Source organism: Thunnus albacares, chromosome 4, assembly GCF_914725855.1.
Source record: "Thunnus albacares chromosome 4, fThuAlb1.1, whole genome shotgun sequence".
In the NCBI taxonomy this organism is placed as follows: Eukaryota; Metazoa; Chordata; class Actinopteri; order Scombriformes; family Scombridae; genus Thunnus; species Thunnus albacares.
The window spans coordinates 21538792-21557295 of NC_058109.1; the positions used below are offsets into that span (position 1 = coordinate 21538792).

Consider the following 18504-nt stretch of genomic DNA (forward strand, 5'->3'; position numbering starts at 1 on the left):
ACGCCCACGTCCTCCACCAGCCTATTGTCAACAATTTTAAATGCAGAAGACAAAACACGTGGTTGTAAACTAATGCCAAAGAGACACAACCTCTTTTGTGGTTAACTGATTTGGAATTATTCAAATTGTTGCGTCACACGCTCCTCTTCTCGCTAAATGAGTTTCACAACGTCATTTCTTGGAAATTTTCAGACAGGGCCTTAAGTTTCTATTCTGCTCGTCGCTGTCCTCACAACAGAGTGACGTGTGAATATACCAATAGCGCGTGCTGCTCTCTGTCGGGCTCGACCAATCAATTGTTAACTCCGAGCTCGCGAGGAAACTGCGCGACTGGACTCGGACATTTCGGCTCCTAATGCCGCTTTAACTAGAATACGTCAGAGCCAACATGGCGCCCATGGTTAGCTTGAGAAGAGGCAGTTGGGAGGGATAAGTAGATATCCAATGAAAAAGAGAACGGGGTGAAAAGACGGAGGAAGTAACATTCATAAGCCTGCAAACAACTGGAAGTTGTATTATCAACATATATCAGCATTTGCAGCCACCAAGTAACGTCGAAAAACAAGTGCTAGCTATGCGCCTGTTTTAAATGATCGGCTAACGCAACTAACTAAAACATCTCTACAGAAAAATCGGACAGACTGCAGCGTATGAAATTAGGTGAGTACATATGTGGTGAATAAATAATGTGTTATTAGCCCTGTCTGCGATGTTGACAGACTGTTTTGAAAAGAGCTAACGTTAGTGAATAAACAAATGAAATATACTCGGTCTCAACTTTCAGTAGACTACAGAAACATAATTACATAATTTGCATCTATTACAAGTCATAGGTTAGCATAACAGTTTGCTCTTTGCTCCTTCCGCTGTCGATTATTGACTTGTATGAACCTATCACCATTTAAATTAAATGTTATTGTTTTTTAGTTCGATGATGTTTTTATGGATAGATGAGTTTCAGGACTTACAGTACTGTGCAACGCTTTTAGGCACAAAAATGCTGTAAAGTGAAAATAATGCCATGAATAGTTTTATTAATCAGCCAACTTAGTACAGTAAACAGAAAAAAACTTAAATCAGTATTTGGTTTGACCACACTTTGCCTTGAAAAAACAACACCAGTTCTCCTCGGTACACCTGCAGTTTTTTCAAGGTACTCGGTACTCATGTTCCTGCATGAATTTGCCACAGTTGTGATGGTGATGTTGAAATCAGGGATCTGTGGGGGGCATATCATCTATTGCATCATTCCTTCTTCTTCGTTTCGCTGAAGATACTTCTTGATGACTCTGGCTGTGTGTTTGGGGTTATTATCATACTGCAAAATAAATTTGGGACCAATCAGCTGACTGCCTGATGGTATTGCATGATAGATAACAATGTAACATGCCTAAAGTGCCAAAAAACTTTTTCACTGTACTGTGTGCTGTATACAGCTGTTATTCACTGAATTAGTCATTAATATGTGTGTTGGCTGTTTGTGTTAATATTGGTATGTTCCTCAGCAACCTCAGCATGACTCAGTGGGAGAGACTAAGGCAGCTGCCTGCTGTGTACACACAGCAGTTACACGAGCTCTATGACAGGGATGCTTTGCCAATGGATGTTCGGCACTACCTGTCTGCCTGGATAGAGAAGCAGGAGTGGTAAGGCAGGATTATCTCTTGTGGCCCTCATATAGTTAGAGTCATAAATATTTGATCCTGTTTGTCACGTACTGTATTTACATCTTGCTTCCTTGTTCTCAAGGCAACGAGCAGCACGGGACCAGGACTTTGCCATGGTGCTGTTCCAAGTCCTGTTGGAGAATCTGGATATCCAGCACAGTCGCTTTGTACAAGAGGAGTCATTCTTAATGCAGCACAACATTAGACGCTATAAACATAACTTTCAGGTTTGTCTGTCTTTAAAGAGTACTTTCTCAACATCCCAGGTGTTTTTTTCCTCTCATTATCCTGCCTTTGCTAATAATTTTAAGTAATTAACTTTGACTCTGATCCGACCTTTCTCCTCTCACAGAGGTACCAGGATGACCCGATGACTTTGGCAAGCACGATCTTGTGGTTCTTAGAAAAAGAGAAGGAAATCTTGCAGACTGCTGATCTGGCTGAGCAGGTTGGGGCAACAGCACATCAAATTATTGACACATACAATACACCAGACACACCCTTCTGCACACACAGAATACAAATGAAAATAATACATGCATATTGTTTTAAAAGATAACGCTTGACTCATGCTACTTTTTTAAGGCAAATATTTTACTGCTAAAGTTTTCTCTTGTGTGTCATATAGTCACTTTACATTGCACATACATATGCCCATATGACTCAGTGGTCAACCATTAATAGTACATGTGTTGTGTGTCTGCAGTAATGCAATTTCATACATATGTTTTAGGATTGAAAGCCAAGTCTACAAAGAAAATGTGTACGGTGTGAATTTCCATGATAGAATTTGTCCTGTTTTTTTAGTTCATGTACTCAATACAAACTGCGGGACTCAGTGTGTGGGCTAAAAAACGAATATTTCCATCTAGTAGTGATGTCGTTTTAACCTCCACTTTCATCCAAACATATTCTTTGCTGTATAACAATGTCACCCACATCTGAATCACCTTATCTACATGCCTGATCCTCCTACGGCTTTGATTTCTCTCAGGTCCAGTTTTTGCATGTAGAACAGGAAGCTATGGAGACGAGCAGCCAGCAGGACCTTGAACGTAAAATGGCCGGCCTCAAGAATGAAGTGCAGGTGCAGATTATTTATTATTGTTGCTTAATGTTATTTTGTTGTGCTTTGTTGATGAAATATATTACAGTTCATTCACTGATTTTTTTTATTTCTCTGTATGTTTTGGAATATAGTGTATGGAACATACAATGATATGTCTGGAGGAGCAGCAAGATGAGTTTGATTTTAAATACCAAACCCACACGATGGAAGGTAAGCACATTAGAAAGTTCTGGTTTTATTTGCACGCTCTGATGATGCTCTCTGGGGATGAATAAAAAAGTGGCCCGAATCCCAGCTACATGTTCTCTTTTACTTTGGTCTTTCTTGTTTGGAAACTGTGATCTCAATGTGGAAACTCTTATTCAGCGAGGGGAGAAGAGGCCGATAAGAACCAACAAATGAAAGTTCTTCAGTTACTTGTCAACAGACTGAACGACTGTAGAAAGGTAAGACGTTATTAATATTCTTCAACAACACCTTCATCTCACCAGTCCATTTATTTTCCTAATTCTTTTCATTTTTGTTCCCCAAACCATGATATAATCACTCCTCTAGAGCACATTGTCAGACCTGAACAAGCTCCTGGACAGGATTGATGACTTGACCGACACTTTGGTGAAGAAAGAGCTGGTGGAGTGGCAGAGGAGGCAGCAGAAAGCCTGTATTGGAGCTCCAGACAATGTTTGCCTGGATCAACTAGAGAAATGGTATGTTTATCTCTCCATGCCCCACACTAGTTTTAATCTTGGACATTTACTTTAATAGCACGAATGCTGAATATTACATCAGAAAGTTCTTGGCTAGAGCAAAACGTGCAGTTATCATTTTAATTCTATAAAGCCAGTAAGTCCGGACAGCAGCTGTCAAAGTGTCTTACAGCTGGAATTTGAGACCATCACTATCCTCAGCCCTATTTCCATTCTCTAATGCCTGTGTGAACATAATCTATTTTGCTCTTTTCATCTTGTTTTGCAGGTTCACCTGTGTGGCAGTGTGTCTGTTCCAGGTGCGCGAGTTTATTGGTAAGCTGGAGGAGCTGGTAGGAAAGGTGTCCTATGACAACGACCCTGTGAAGATCCAAAGACCAGCTCTGCAGAAGAGAGCAGATACTCTTCTGAAAAACTTAATCAAAAGGTCTCTCTCTCTCTACGACACTGTTCGACATGCTCTCTTGCTCTCTTATAATTTCCATTGGAAGTTTCCTGACATTGGTGTTTTCTTATTTCTTGAAGTGCCTTCGTGGTTGAGACTCAGCCATCCATGCCTCAGGGGAAAGGCCCACTGGTTCTCCGCACAAATGTCCAGTTCTCTGTTAAGACCAGGTCAGTGCAACACTTCAGGTTATCCCTATATTTCTATGTATTCATTTGAATTTACTTTTAGGACATGTTTATAATGTAATCTACATGTATAGACTTTTGGATAAGTAAATTCTGACCATTGCATTGATAGTTATGTGGCATTCAGTATCAGTTTTCATAGTTAAATATGTAGTAATTAGCATGATGTTTGCTCATGTTAGGCCTTTGACTTTTATTCTAAAAAAAGAAGAAGCATGGAAAACATTTGGAAGAAGGCAAATATCTTATGCTTCACAAACAAAATGATACATCGAGTTATAGTGGAGCTAAACACACTTAAACTCAGTTTATTTGATTGCATTATGTACAGAACTGGTGTTGTTGCACATTAATTACAAGATCAGCTGCTCTGAACTAATGTGAGATTAATAAGGAAAACAAGGATAATTTAATGCTATTCTGTAAAGCTGTTATTGTTTTCCTAAATGTGATTTTAGTCTATCAAACTTAATCTAATCCTTAGTGTACTCTTGAGAGTGGTTCTATTTTCCTGTTTTTCCACATTACTGTCTGTTTTCTTCCTGTATCTTATGCCTGATTTAATGTTTTCAGATTGCTTGTCAAGTTTCTTGAGCTGAACCACTCCATGAAAGTAAATGTATCCATGGACAGGTGAGATTCCCTCTCTTGGTTTGAGTTAATTCCACTTCACACAAAGCAGACCTGCAGCCATTAGTTCTTGACTTGACAATACAGGATGATTACTTGTGTCGCCCCCTGGTGGTCACTGTTCTGTTTTTCTTTCCTCTGAAATTAGGGAAGCACCTCAGATCAAAGGGTGAGTATTTTTTTATTTAACTTTAGATTCCGTATCAAGTGGTGTTTCCAGAGGAATTGTATCGCGCTTTCACATTTATGTGTATATGTTTGACCAGACCTGTCATGCTTGCAGATATCGACGTTTTAATGTCCTGGGGACCAAAAGCAAGGCGTTGAACATGACAGAGAGCCAGAGCGGAGGCATGGTAGCAGACTTCAGACATCTAGTGAGTGAAATTGATTTGGAAAGAGAATTTTCTGTGACAAAGACCAATGAAAAAGACAATCACTGTCGACTTGTCTACTTGACTATTGACTACATTTGACACTAATATAAACTGTTGATAACACTGAGTTATACAGTAATATCTCTCATACTGTTCCATATCGTTTCTTTGTAACTTTCAACCTGGGCCTAGTTATCCCAGTATTTTTGTGTTATATGAGTGTTAATGCTATTCTCAAATGCACACATAAAGGGCTCAAGCATCATCCAACAGCTAAACTCCATTATTTAAAAGCTAAATTTCTTTTCCTCGTAGACTCTGAAGGAGCAGAAATGTGGAAGTGGCGGCAAAGGAGTCAGTGATGTGAGTTAACATTGACAACACTGAAGATGCCATCACTGCATACAGATTATCTCAATTATTAATAATTTAAGAAGAGTGTAAATAACTGAATAATGATCTGTGTGTGTGTGTGTGTGTGTTTTGTGTGTTGTGTTGAAAGATTTCTCTGAGTGTTACAGAGGAGCTGCACATCATCTACTTCGACACTGTGTTTGAACTGAAAGGCTTGTCAGTTGAGTTGCAGGTGGAGTTTCTTCTGCTTCCTTATATGAAAATGTCATCAACCTACATTGGTTCGGAAAAAAAACAGCATCATATCATCATGTTTATTGTTTTTTCGTGTTGCGTCTATGACTTAATGAAAGTTGTTTTCCCCTGACACCCAACACAGGCCTCCTCCCTCCCAGTGACCATCATCTCCAACTCCAGCCAGCAGCAGAGCGCCTGGGCCTCTGTGCTCTGGTTCAACATGATCAGTCAGGACACCAAAGTGAGAGATCACCAAACACACACTTTGCAGCATTTTGCTGTTTAGTAATTATACTGTTGTAAGCCATCAGAAATGAATGTTCTATCTGTTAATGTGTCTGTGTTTCTCTAGGACGTTAAGTTCTTTGCCAACTCTCCTGCTGCCACTTGGCCACAATTTAGAGAGATGCTGAGCTGGCAGTTTCTCTTTGCCACCAAACGTGGTCTGAATGATGATCAGCTGGAAATGATTGCACATAGACTCTTTGGTAAGTCCTGCTCCAGCTGCTTGTCTTGGTTTATTTTTGTGGTTGTTAGTCTATAAATGGGGCTAAATTCATTCATCTGTGAGTCAAACATGATATCAGGAAACATTTGAGACATTTTGGTCTGATTTTGACATACTTTTCTAAAATGGATCTCGCATTTTCAGACTGATCGGCTTTACATTAAATATAAAAAATAACTCCCTGGCAGCGCTTTTATCATCAGGAACATGGTGACAAAACTTTGAGCTGCATCCTCTCTGTCACTGATTGGAGGGGCAAAATGTTTACTGTTTTATTTATTCAGTTTTAAAACACGCCGCACAACCCTTCTCTAGTACACTGTGCTTTATTCACCAAGTGTTTTTGTCAGTCTTTCCAAAAGATAGCTGGAAGCATGGTGTACTGGAGAGATTTGTACGTCGTGTTTTATTTTAGATGAATTTGTACTGAAGCTCGCACTGGTCTGTACTTCACTGTGTGTGCATTCGCAAAGTAAGAAATTACTTAAGCAGTTTCTCACAAGAATGGAGCTGAACATACATACTGTGCTCTAGTCTAACCATTGGGGGAAGTAGTAAATTGGCAATCTTTAACCATCTTCTCTCCCAATTAAGAGATTCAGTTTCTCTTGTATCCTATTTCTTTTGCATCATTCAGAGCAAACACTGGATGTGAGGGAAGACAAGCTAACAAGCTGTTTAATTTATAATCATTACACCCACATCCACCAGTGCTTGTCTCAAGTGTGTTAATCGTATTAGATTGGAATTATGAAGATACCCATAAAGACTTGTGCACAGTTTGAATAGATGATAATTATGATTAAACAATATAATCCAGCATCCTTCATGTCTCGTAAACATGTTTTCATTATAGATTGTGTCAGTGTGTTGCATAATACATCATTTATTCATTTTTCTCTCATCAGGAAAGCAGCAGAACTATGACACCTGCAAAGTAGCTTGGTCCAAATTTAGCAAGGTAAGAATATTGAATATTTGGAAATTTTGCCTGTTAGCGGCTCGTTGAAAGGCAACGCCGGTCAACCGATCACTTGACTCAATATATCTTGACTTCAGTGATCTGCTTCTCTGATGTTTTGGTTTTGAGTGAAATGTCTTGACAATTATTGCATGGATTGCCATGAAATTTGGTGAACTCATTCATGTTCCCCTCAGGATGAATTGTAATAACCTGGTGATCCCCTGATTTTTCATCTAGGGCCATCGTCAGGTCAAAATCTCAATTTGGCCAGTACTTTGGTTTATGACCAAACATCTGCAAAAACAACATTCCTAACAGCTTCACTGTGCTTTGTGCTGAGTGCTAATACATATAATTCAGCTACCTAACAAACTAACACAGTGAACATGGTGAATATTAGCTGCTAGACATCAGCATTTTAAGTATTGTTTGTGAATACTCTCTGTTGGTGTGTGTTGATGAGCATTTCCATCACTTCTGCTGCAGGAAAACACTCCTGACACTTTCTGGGTGTGGTTTGATGGCATCTTGGTGATGGTGAAAACATATCTTGAAGACCTGTGGAGGGATGGGTACGTACAGTATGCTGAACACTGAGCCAAATCTGAGTTTAAGTCAGAGTTGAGCAGTTGAGCTCATCTCTTTAATTCTTGGGAAATAGGAGTTTGTGTCTGAGTAAGATTTTTCATCTGTGTTGTAGCCTCATCATGGGTTTCGTGAGCAAAGGCAAAGAGAAGTCCCTCCTGAAGAAAAAACAGAGAGGCACGTTCTTGTTGCGCTTCAGTGAAAGTGTCATCGGAGGTATCACCTTCTCCTGGGTGGACACCACCGCGACTGGTGAGAGGCTTTCATTTCATTATAATGCTGCAAAATATTTTGAAGCTGTTAGAAGGCAGACGGTTAAGAAATACAGTACAGACAAGCTACATGTTTCATTATCCTCACTCATGTTTCTTCTATTGTGTGATCATCCTCTGTATATTTTAGGTGAGCCTGAAGTAAAGACAGTCCAGCCCTTCACCAAAGTTGACCTTTGCCAGATTCCCTTCCATGAAATCATCAGGAATTACCAGATCTTAGAAGCTGAAAATGTCCCAGAAAATCCGCTACTTTATTTATATCCCAACACCCCGAAAAATGAGGCTTTCCAAAAATACTACACTGGCAAGAGCGGAGGTGAGTGCAACGTCAGTCTTTTTGTTTGCCACTTAAAAGATTTTTGGAATATGAAAAAAATACAACTCACATGTCATTTGCTGAATGGTGTTTTGCCTCGCAGTTGTCATCGGTAAAATTACACTGCAGTGAACATTGGAGATGAATATGACACATCAAATCACATTTAAACTTATTCTTTTTCAGCTGACAGTCCTTACATAAAGTACATCAAAACTAAGCTGATGTTTGTGTCGAAGGAGTAAGTATATTATTTTATTTTCTACAGCCTGGTTTAAAGTGTCTTGTTTGTATGAATTAAAATAAAACCGTCCCTTATATTCTAAATATACTTTTTTATACAAAAACATCTTTTAAAAAAAAAAAAAAAAAAAAAAAAAAAAGCACTTACTTCATCTAAGAAGTAGTGTACCCACACCCTTTTATGTAATGACTGTTTGTCATTGGTCATGTAGGAACACACCGGGGGCTAAGTCACCCATGTCCTCTGACATGGCACAGGGTGAAGGCCTGGAGCCAAACAATGGCCCGTGTGGAGAGTCAGCTGGTGAGTCATGGCTCTCCTTGCTGTCCCATCCAGTTAAAAACCTCGTCAAACAAATCGCTCTCCCTCCCTTCATCACAGAGCTCTTGTCTTGCTCTCTCTATTTCGGCCTTGCGCTGCATGAAATCAACGGGGAATGTGCTGCAGCTCGATACATGTCACGTGACAGCTATGAAATTGTGTGAAACTTCTTACTTATAACCTGTGGGGCTGCTTGTACTGCATGCACATGTAGTTGGAACATAATATCTAACCGGTATGGAGGTGGTCTGGTTGAGCTAAACTGTTACTAACTCTATTAACATCTTATTTAAGTGTTTGATTTTATCCTCTGATGCTTCAACACCCGACACTTTGCTTGATGTTTCCACTGAATCAACTGGAAAACTGTATAAAATGAAAACAGCAGTAATTGATCAATAATGAAAAGCTAAGATAACTTGGCTATATGATTATTATTATTATTATTATTATGAGTAATAGTGCTATTCAGGCCCACCGTATGTGTCTTGCTCATGTCCAGGCCGCGCCCTGTCCGCGCCGCCCCCCGCAGCTGCATCTTCCACTTCAATATCTTTTTTCAAATACCTGGCCATAAAGTCCGTTGCACTTCTGCTATCATTTTCTCTTTTTTGTTTCCTCAAAAATACTATATAAAGTTTTGACAAATATGTATTTTTGACAAAATATTCCAGTAGATTATTTAAAGGTTAGAGGGCCTTTTTGGGTCCTCCCTTGACCCAGGACCCGGTGTTTCCCCGGTGTCAGCGGCTCTGGTGCTAGTAATAGCGTTTTATCTTACATTGGTAAAAATCTAAATTCATTTGAAAATTTGGAAAGACATAGAAATATTTTGGTAAGTTATTTTTTTCTTCCAATCCAGTAAATATTGAGATCCTTGTACAGATTTGGTTGTGAAGTACAAAAGGTATGAGTGATGTACTGTAGCTCACAGTAATATAAGTACTTTTAATTGAACTATTACACGAGTTAAACAAACTCAAAAGAAAATACAAGCATAAAATATAAATGAAATGCAATTAGTAAAATGTATTCAGGAATAAATTAGTAATGATAAATGTGCAACATCATCAGCACAGTTGAATAGTGACTGTGCTGGAGCAAAGCACCCAATTACCAAAGTACATTGCATGAGTATGTTCCACTAAATCAAATCTTACTTGTACATAAGTTCCTACAGAAATTATCTGTGGTTTTGAGCTGCATCGCACAACAAACCTTTTGTTGCTCTCATTTCCTCAGTGAAAGTAGTACCAGAAATAAATAACATGGCCACAGCAGCAGAAATAATTTCTTTCTCTTGGCTCTTTCTCTTCTCTCAGAACAAAACGGCGATCCTCATCCTCTAGAGTCGTCTCTGGAAACGTATCGTCCTGATCCCATGCTGTCTGGCTCGGTTTCAAACCCAGAGGACGATTTACTGATGTACCTCAACAACCCCAACCTCTTTGATGACTCTGACATCTTGCAAGATGACCAAATGCTGCCTGATTTCAGTCTTCAAGCCTTTCATTTGCCCGCCCAACAATCCTGTGGAAGCATCTTCAATTAAGCATCTGTTGTGTTATTAACCAAACCACTATATCTCGCTCATTGTCAGCTTTACTCTTAGCTTCTTACATTACAACATACATGTCCTAAAATTGTGGCATGCTTAGCAAACCCAGCACTGATATAATAGTTTGCTTTGAATACTGTTTTCATGTGAAATACTACTCTACTAATCCTGACAGCGAATATTTATGAAGAACTTTTGTTACCAGCATTTGAATACTGATGTTAACTTTCATTATAATTCCAATTTATTCTGCTGTCATATCGTTGAACATGATTCAGTGAGACTATTTGAAGACGTGAAAGAGATAATTGAATGAGCTGGACTCATATCCACTCCATTAGAGTCCCAGACACCTGTATTAGACCCCTTAACTCTCATGCATTTTAAACTCTTTTTTTTAAAATATGAAACAATTAGCATTTGGAGGCCCTGGATTTTTTGGTCCAGACGTCTAAGGATTGTTATAAATCTGTCTTTTTAAGCTGGTGGGAAAATGATTATATGAGGTATTGTATAGTAGAATGTCGAGACTGCACATAATTTATTATTACTTGTTCCTCACTGTTCAGCTTGTGATCCATTATACTGAAACATAGCACTTCTGCCGTTTATATACTTTTGCATTTATCTGTTCATTCAAATCAAAATGAATTGTTATCATCAATAAATGTGATATGACTGTTTGTTTGTTTTTTTCATTAATTACTGAATGTTGTAAATCCCAACAACAATTAAGAAAAACAGATATGAAGCTGTTTTTCTTCCATGAGTCTAAAGTTCACTGTATTGTAACGTGGTCCAGCATTAATCAAACTGTATGTTAAAATAAATAAAATGAATTCAAATAAGAAATAAATCTGCAGCTTTAGGGAGATATATAATTGTATGGTTGAGTTCCGCCTATCAAACAACAGCAGGCAGCTGTTTTTAGGTGAATAAACAGCGAGAGTCAGACAGCTAACATGCTAAAGACAAATGTTTCTCCGGACTTTGAAGAGACATAACCAAAGCTGAAGGAACAGTGAATATTTTACTTATATTATGGTCGTCAGGTGGCCAGAAACACAAGCCAGTTGCTGTGTACAGGTCAGGTGTGTAAATATAAACTATTGTTTGTTATCAGTTAGCGGTTAGCTCTGAAAAACGCTTTAACCGTTGATATTGTGTGATAGCTTAAATAGGTTAGCGTTAGCAGTTAGCTGTTATCCAGTAAGTTAAACAAAATTAAAAAGAGCATCTTTAGATTAAGTAATATATTTTGACCAGCGGTGGAAAGTAACTAAGTACATTTACAGAATTACTCTACTTAAGTACAATTTTGAGGTACTTGTACTTTACTTGAGTTTTAATGACATTTACTGCTACTTTATACTTCCACTCCACTACATTTCAGAGGGAAATATTGTACTTTCTACTCCACTACATTTATTTGACAGCTTTATTTACTTTTTTACTTAATGAAGATTTGAAACAATGAACAATATAACAAGCTTTTAAAATACAACACATTGTTAAAGATGAAATAAGTGGTTTCCAACTTTTTTAGGATCACATTTCAGATGTCTATGAGTTGTTAACAGCTCCACCAAATAGTGATTTTTGACCTCTAAACTTCTCACATGGTTTCATTTCAATAAATCAAATGATCAAATGTTCAAATGATCCAATATTTCACCAAAAATCAAAGCTTAGAGAAAAAGTCCAAAACTGAAAACAAATTTGTGTATCAGAACTTTGTTTTTTTCTTCTTTCTTCTCCCATTAACCATCTCACAACCCCTCAGATTTATCTGGTGACCCTTTGGAGGGGCACTGGACTGAAATAGAGGGACCAAACCACTACATTTTGCTGCTAATACTTTTGTACTTTTACTTAAGTAGGATTTTTCATGCAGGACTGAGATTTTCTGTACAGGTCCCTGGGTGGATGGGAACCGCGGGCACTGTGGCTAATGTTGGCACCTTATCCCCTGGGCATGAGGACACTCCAAGATGTCGTAAGACAGCCACAGTACAGGGGACAAACTCTTTCAATTTAGGTAACAAAATAGCCATACCTTGGGCCACTTTACATTGCTCTACTAATTGAAGGGTCTGTAAAAGAGGTATTCAGTACAAGTACGAACAAATCTATATGTCTCTCTCTCTCTCTCAGTAGCTTTTAGCAGCGGAGCTTCCCTCACCAGCTACCTTCTTGCTAAAGCATATTAAAAGACAGAAACAACCATAATCTCATAAGTCTGTCATAAGTAACAGACTGCTGAGCTATTAAATTTATGTGCAGTGCTTGTATAGGCAAGTTTTGTACTGAACTGAAAGTGACAGTTTGGGCAAACAACAGAATGAATGAACTGCTGACCTGAAGACAGCAGGTCAGCAAATATCACACCAGATGAACAATGATGCTTTCACTTATAGTGCTGTTGTTCATACCGAAGTGCATTTGAACGGTAATGTGACTGCTAAGCTTAGGAAGGTCCAAGAAGATAGTTACTACAAATCTTTGAACTGATCTGAACGAAATGATTTGAATCAGCAAAGTGATTTGTGTGTAATGTCCTCTTCTCCTGAACTGTTCTCACAGCTCGGTACGGCTCGGAGCACTGTGCAGAGCCAAGGTGAAGATAAGGTCTTTGTCACCAACATGTGCCAGGTAGGAGGAAAACGTCCTTTTTACTATCGTCCTGTTCACAAATCTGGTTGCCCTGTCAGACTGCTAACATTTTATATTGTGTAGGGCTGCAACTAACGATTATTTTTCTCATTGAGTAATCTGTCTATTATTTTGTTGTTTGGTCCCATAAAATGTCAGAAAATGGTTGAAAAATGTTGATCACTGTTTCCCAAAGCCCAAGATGACAACCCAAATATATTTAGTTTACTTTCATAAAAGACTAAAGAATCAGAAAATATATTCACATTTGAGAAGCTTGAATCAGAGAATTTGGGCTTTTTTTAAAAAAAAAAAATTACTCAAAACAATTCATTGATTATCAAAATAGTTGGCAATAAATTTAATAGTTGGCAAATAATCAATTAATTGTTGCAGCTCCAGTGTCGTGGTATGATTTTAAGGTGGTATTGTGTTGTGTTGTTCTGGGAACATCCCCGTGTCATTGCTTCCAGGTTAAAAATAGAAAAGTCACCAGCAAGGTCAGAGTTGAAAAGGACTGAACTTGTTCAAATTTTAGTGGCACCCAGATAATGCTGCTGTTAGCTTTAGTGTCTTTGTTCTTTCCACAGTAAAACAATAGCTTGTGTAGAAGACCTAAGAATAGACGTCTTGTTTTTCCTCCAATCAGCGACTTTGTTGTTGATCAGCAGCTCTGTTGTTGATGGCATTACAGCTTCACAGGGTCGCTAGTGTGGCTCTAGACTTTTAGTCTTCTTGCAAGATAAATCACACCTTGTAACAGTTGGTAGGATGTGAACATACGAATATGAATCTTCTTTGCCTCTGTTGGTTTCTCAATAAATGAATGCCTTGACACTCAAACATGCATACACACGCACAGTCCACCTACATGTGAGGCTAAAGGCCAGATCATCTGAACCCTTTTATCATTAGTCACTTACTGTCAGTAGGTAAGAGGCAACACAGAGTTGAGAAACTGAGCAGGGTCAAAAGTTTCTGAATTACTGAAATAGTCATGTTGTGTTAAACAGGAATATCCTGTGCTAATTTGGTAACATTGGGGAGGTGTAAGATGTTGTAACAGACGTGTAGAAAAGTGATGACATATAGGCTAATGGTTGCAAATGGCTGTCTGAAGAAGTGTTGCAAACACTGTGGAATATGTATTAGGAAAATAAAATTTATTCCATACATAAGATAAACACTTACTATAATATTGTACATATATAATGCATAATGTAAAAGCAAACAACAACAACAACAACAACAAAACACAGTAAAACATCTTATGAATATAATAACGGACAATCGTGAAGGAAATGGAGCAGTCTGAAATGTTGGTAATGCAACATAAATCAAACATAACGCTTTTTTTAATATACATTGTCCCCCTTTGCCTATTAAATAGAAAGAAGATAATATCATACAGGATTTATATCAGGAGAAAGATTAGACAAGTTTTAAGTTCCAGGAGTTCAGGACCTCCGAGCTGGCCACCAGGTCCAGAGGCAGGTGAAGGGTGCAGCAGCCCTGGTGAGCAGCACATGGTAGGCCTGTCGAAACTGTCGATTCATGACAGCATAGAGCACGGGGTTGATACAGCTGTTGAGCCAGGTGAGGTTTGCACAGAACATGTGCAGTACCTGGGGGGCGCGGTTACGTTTATCGGCTATGTTGAGCAACAGGAAGGGGACGAAGCAGAACACAAAACACAGGAAAACAGTAAAGCACATGCGTGTCACACGCTTAAATTCGCCATCATCTCCTGAGGTTGCTGAGTGGGACGTGGTGGGAGCAGGTGTGGTTGTAGGGGGTTTAGGGAAGATATCAGGGGAAGGCTTGTTGGTTGCTGATGGATCCGTAGCCTCGGCAGAGTCCTGGGGTTTTGGGCAGGAATTATCACAGGTGATCTCATCCTTATTTTGGGTTATATCCCCCTGGCTGCTTATCTCACAGCTACATGTGTTAGCCATGCCGCTCTCTACACCACTGTCATCGGCCCCTTGTACAGAAGAAGCTGGTTTTTTCCTGGATGATCGACGGCTGAGCCTGTAGCGGAGTAGAGCCTTTGAGGCAATCAGGACACGTCTGTAAATGAGGAGGTAGAATACGCCAACGCAGCCCAGGCCGATAAAGAAGTAGAAAAAGAGCAGTATGGTGGAGTAGGGGCGGCCCTTGGTCCGGTGGAAGCTGCATGTGCACACCTGCGGTACAAATACATAAACAGGCCAGAGTGGACCAAAGCTGGCAAGGCCCAGTGCCCACGCTGAGATCAGGAGGAAAGTAAGACCACGGTCAGAGAAGACACGGTCAAACACGGCCCTTTTTGCAACCAGGAGATACCGACTCACTGCTACCAGACAGAGTGTGATAATGGATACAGAGTTGGAGAGGAAGAGGAGCAGGCCGAAGGTGCTGCACCAGAGCTCACCACTCCGCCATCTGAGGTGCAGATAGGAATCAACCGAGATGGGCTGCAGTATGGCACAGTACATGAGGTCAGCTACAGCCAGGTTGACGATGAGCACGTTGAAGCGAGTCCTCAGATGTGGGTCTAAGGCGAAGGCTAGAATGGTCATCAGGTTTCCCACCGTACCAGTGATGGTCACAGCACATCCCCATAGCACAGCGAAGTACCGGTAACCTACAACTGAAGGACTGTAGCAGGAGAAGAAGTCGTCCTCCGTTTGGTTTGTTTGGTTCAGCAGCATTCTGTCAAGTAAGATGAATCAGAATATAAGTTAGCTTAGAATAGTATGTAGATTAGCTTTGTGTTCGCATGGAAAGTTCCAGTAAAACAGAAACCCAAACCAGGCCAAACAGGTCAAAAGGGAAGTCACAGGAGGTCTAGTTCATAGTCACCACTTCCTCTTGTACAAAACCCTCACTCATTGACAGACACTGTTGTTGCCTTTAGTGTTTTTTTTTACCCATTCATTATATTTTTATAAGCTCAGTTTTAATTAATGAGAACATTTTAAAAGGATTTTTTAGGATAATTTTAGGATAATTTCTTGTTTTCTCATTTATAACTGTATGTGTAACTGCTGTGGCTCTTGTAGCTTGAAATACATTGTTGAGCAAGTTGAAATCATTCCTCAACATTAGCCATTATAAATGATTATAAATAAGGAATTAACAAAAAATGTTTTGTGTATAGTTTGATCTCAAAAGAATTTCCGTCTGTGTAACAAATCACTGAGGTGAATTCTGAATATAGATCATGATTCAATCAGCGAAACACTGCTGTAATAAAGTTATAATTTAACTGAACAAAAAACACATGATAAAAAATATTCCTAAGGATTTAAAATAAATAACACTATATTGTTATTTACAATATATTTGTAAGGCAAATAAAAACCCCTATTTTAGAAAAAATCACTCATGAATGACCACAAAATTTCTCACCTTACCTCTGTGTCTAAATGCTGATGCGTAGCTGTGTCATGCTCTGCACTGATCTGCTTTTCTGAATGTCTGGCTTCCTGTCAGTATTTCAATTTATGACTAAACTCTGTGTTGCTTAAGTGCCTGCTTAAGTGAAATTGTGTGACGTACGGTTTTTCCGTCTCGTGCCTAAATTAAGGAAGAGAGAGATCTTGCGTATTTCTTACATAATAAGCGTATTTCTTATCTTTCAAATGGACTAAACTTTAAAAACTAAACATAAACATAACTTGTTTCACAGCCCAAATGTGGAAAACATGTATTCTACAAGTGAAATATGTTTTAGTCTATTAGTTTTTATTATGACCTGGTAAGGTAAGATTTATTTGTCATGTACACATTACAAGACAATGGCAGTGAAATGTTTCTGCATATATGTCAGACTATAAATGACAAGAAATTGAAGTACAGAAATGCCAAAGATGTTTAGAAACAGTGTCACTATTCTGTAGTTTGTCCACCAGAGAGTAAGAAAATGATAACAAGCAGAAACTATATGACACTATGTAGACTAGGACTGCAACTAATAATTATTTTGATTATCAATTCATTTTTCTTTTTTTAACAAATGGATCAGTCACTTAGTCTATAACATTTTGTATATTGTGAAAAATGCCTATCACAAATTCTGAGAGCCCAAGATGGCGTCTTTGAATTGTTTGATGTGGTAAACCTGCGGTTCATAACCCAAACAATGGCAAACCCAGCATTCAGCTTTATCTCTTCTGTCACGTTCAGTGTAATTGCTTTTGCAAACAAAATTGATCAAACAAAAGTGTGTGTGGTGTTCAATTCCTTACCTTAAAGTTGGTGGTTTCATGTTCATGTGTAGCATGTTATTTCACTGCAGTGGTCTCTTCCTCTGAACATCAGGCTTCCTGTTGATAGATGGTTTTATGTGCATCCACTTTGTTTACGCTGCCTCCACAGACACGGTGACTTTTCTTTTTCCTTAATGTTTGTTGTAGTCAATACACTAACTAAAACTCTAAATTATTAACTAAATTACCAACTAAATTAAAAACTCAAATACATTTCTGATCACAAACAGTTTGAAAGCCAAATGGATCTGTTTTATATACAGTATCTGTTATGTAACAGTCACTTATTACTAACGTATTATACTATGTGTCAAAACAGAAAATGTCTTGAAATATTCTGCACATTACTCACTTTGCATACACTGTGTACTCACATTATCACAGTACTCAACTACTGGTACAACCAAATGCATGTGTGGTTTATTGTTATCAATGTCACATCTCATTACATTTGAAAATAAAAGAAGAAAAAGGTAAAGAATTCACCAATCAACGTTTCTTACAATCATAAACTCAGTTTAATGATTTCATGTATAATTTTGTTTTCGTTTAACAATTAGGAAGCCCCAACATGTACCTTTTCTCATTTTTTTTAATAATCTACATTTACAGTAAAGTTTCAATACACTTCTCCTAAATAACAATTAATACATTTGAAGACATTTTCTTTTTATTGCAGTTAACATGAAAAGTTAGCAGGAGTGCTGAAAGTATTGCTACAGTTTCCGTTTCCTAAAGCTTCCCGTTAATGTTTCACAAGCCGTCATGACAGTTTTCACTGGGATAGTTCAGGGTTCATGTCGGGTTGGAGTACACAAGGCAGAGCAGACAAACAACATTTTTATCCAACTACAGGCCTATAATGCTATCAAAAATCACGTGTTGTTTTTTTTGCATACAATGTCTCATCCGTGTATGTGGTCCTTTTCTCTTCCCTCTGTAACGTAATGCTGGTGTCTTTCATCCCACTGTTTCCACACTCCTTGCACTGGATTGTGGTGAAAATGTGGTCTGTGTAATTATATGTGCACATATTGCAAATACCTGCTACTATATAAATCAACCATTGTCCTGCTGTACTCACAGTGTTGAAACTATTCCATTAAGACACTGAAACCGTGCTGTTTTGTGCAGTGAGGTGCAAATTAAAAAAA

General features: G+C 38.6%; 2 protein-coding genes across 3 annotated transcripts; one reads left to right on the forward strand and one right to left on the reverse strand.

The window, feature by feature from the left end:
- Nucleotides 1–375: 375 nt before the first annotated feature.
- On the forward strand, nt 376–11128 carry stat2 (signal transducer and activator of transcription 2). 2 transcript variants are annotated; one of them, XM_044348066.1, is made up of 24 exons: nt 380–660; nt 1506–1646; nt 1750–1894; nt 2020–2115; nt 2662–2754; nt 2868–2946; nt 3103–3182; nt 3292–3443; nt 3712–3870; nt 3969–4058; nt 4650–4709; nt 4855–4875; nt 4990–5083; nt 5399–5446; nt 5586–5669; nt 5817–5915; nt 6027–6162; nt 7091–7143; nt 7633–7718; nt 7847–7983; nt 8134–8322; nt 8509–8563; nt 8778–8869; nt 10210–11128. In XM_044348066.1, the coding sequence occupies exons 2-24, from the start codon at nt 1516–1518 to the stop codon at nt 10437–10439; spliced, it is 2409 nt and encodes an 802-aa protein (XP_044204001.1). In that variant the 5' UTR covers nt 380–660; nt 1506–1515; the 3' UTR covers nt 10440–11128. The 2 variants fall into 2 exon arrangements, with proteins under 2 accessions (XP_044204002.1, XP_044204001.1); XM_044348067.1 differs by lacking the exon at nt 8778–8869 and having other exon boundaries at nt 376–660; nt 10210–10577.
- Nucleotides 11129–13469: 2341 nt separating this feature from the next.
- Nucleotides 13470–18123, reverse strand: gpr84 (G protein-coupled receptor 84). Its single transcript, XM_044348070.1, has 2 exons — nt 16496–18123; nt 13470–15791 (listed from the first exon to the last, which is right to left on the reverse strand). The coding sequence occupies exon 2, from the start codon at nt 15788–15790 to the stop codon at nt 14555–14557; it is 1236 nt and encodes a 411-aa protein (XP_044204005.1). The 5' UTR covers nt 15791; nt 16496–18123; the 3' UTR covers nt 13470–14554.
- Nucleotides 18124–18504: the final 381 nt, after the last annotated feature.

Bases quoted from the DNA above. Each gene is read 5' to 3' on its own strand.
- stat2 (XM_044348066.1), top strand. From the start codon at position 1,516: ATGACTCAGTGGGAGAGACTAAGGCAGCTGCCTGCTGTGTACACACAG. The intron at 5,670-5,816 runs GTGGAGTTTCTT...CACCCAACACAG, and splicing joins GCTTGTCAGTTGAGTTGCAG to GCCTCCTCCCTCCCAGTGAC. The intron at 7,984-8,133 runs GTGAGAGGCTTT...TGTATATTTTAG, and splicing joins GGTGGACACCACCGCGACTG to GTGAGCCTGAAGTAAAGACA.
- gpr84 (XM_044348070.1), bottom strand. From the start codon at position 15,790: ATGCTGCTGAACCAAACAAACCAAACGGAGGACGACTTCTTCTCCTGC.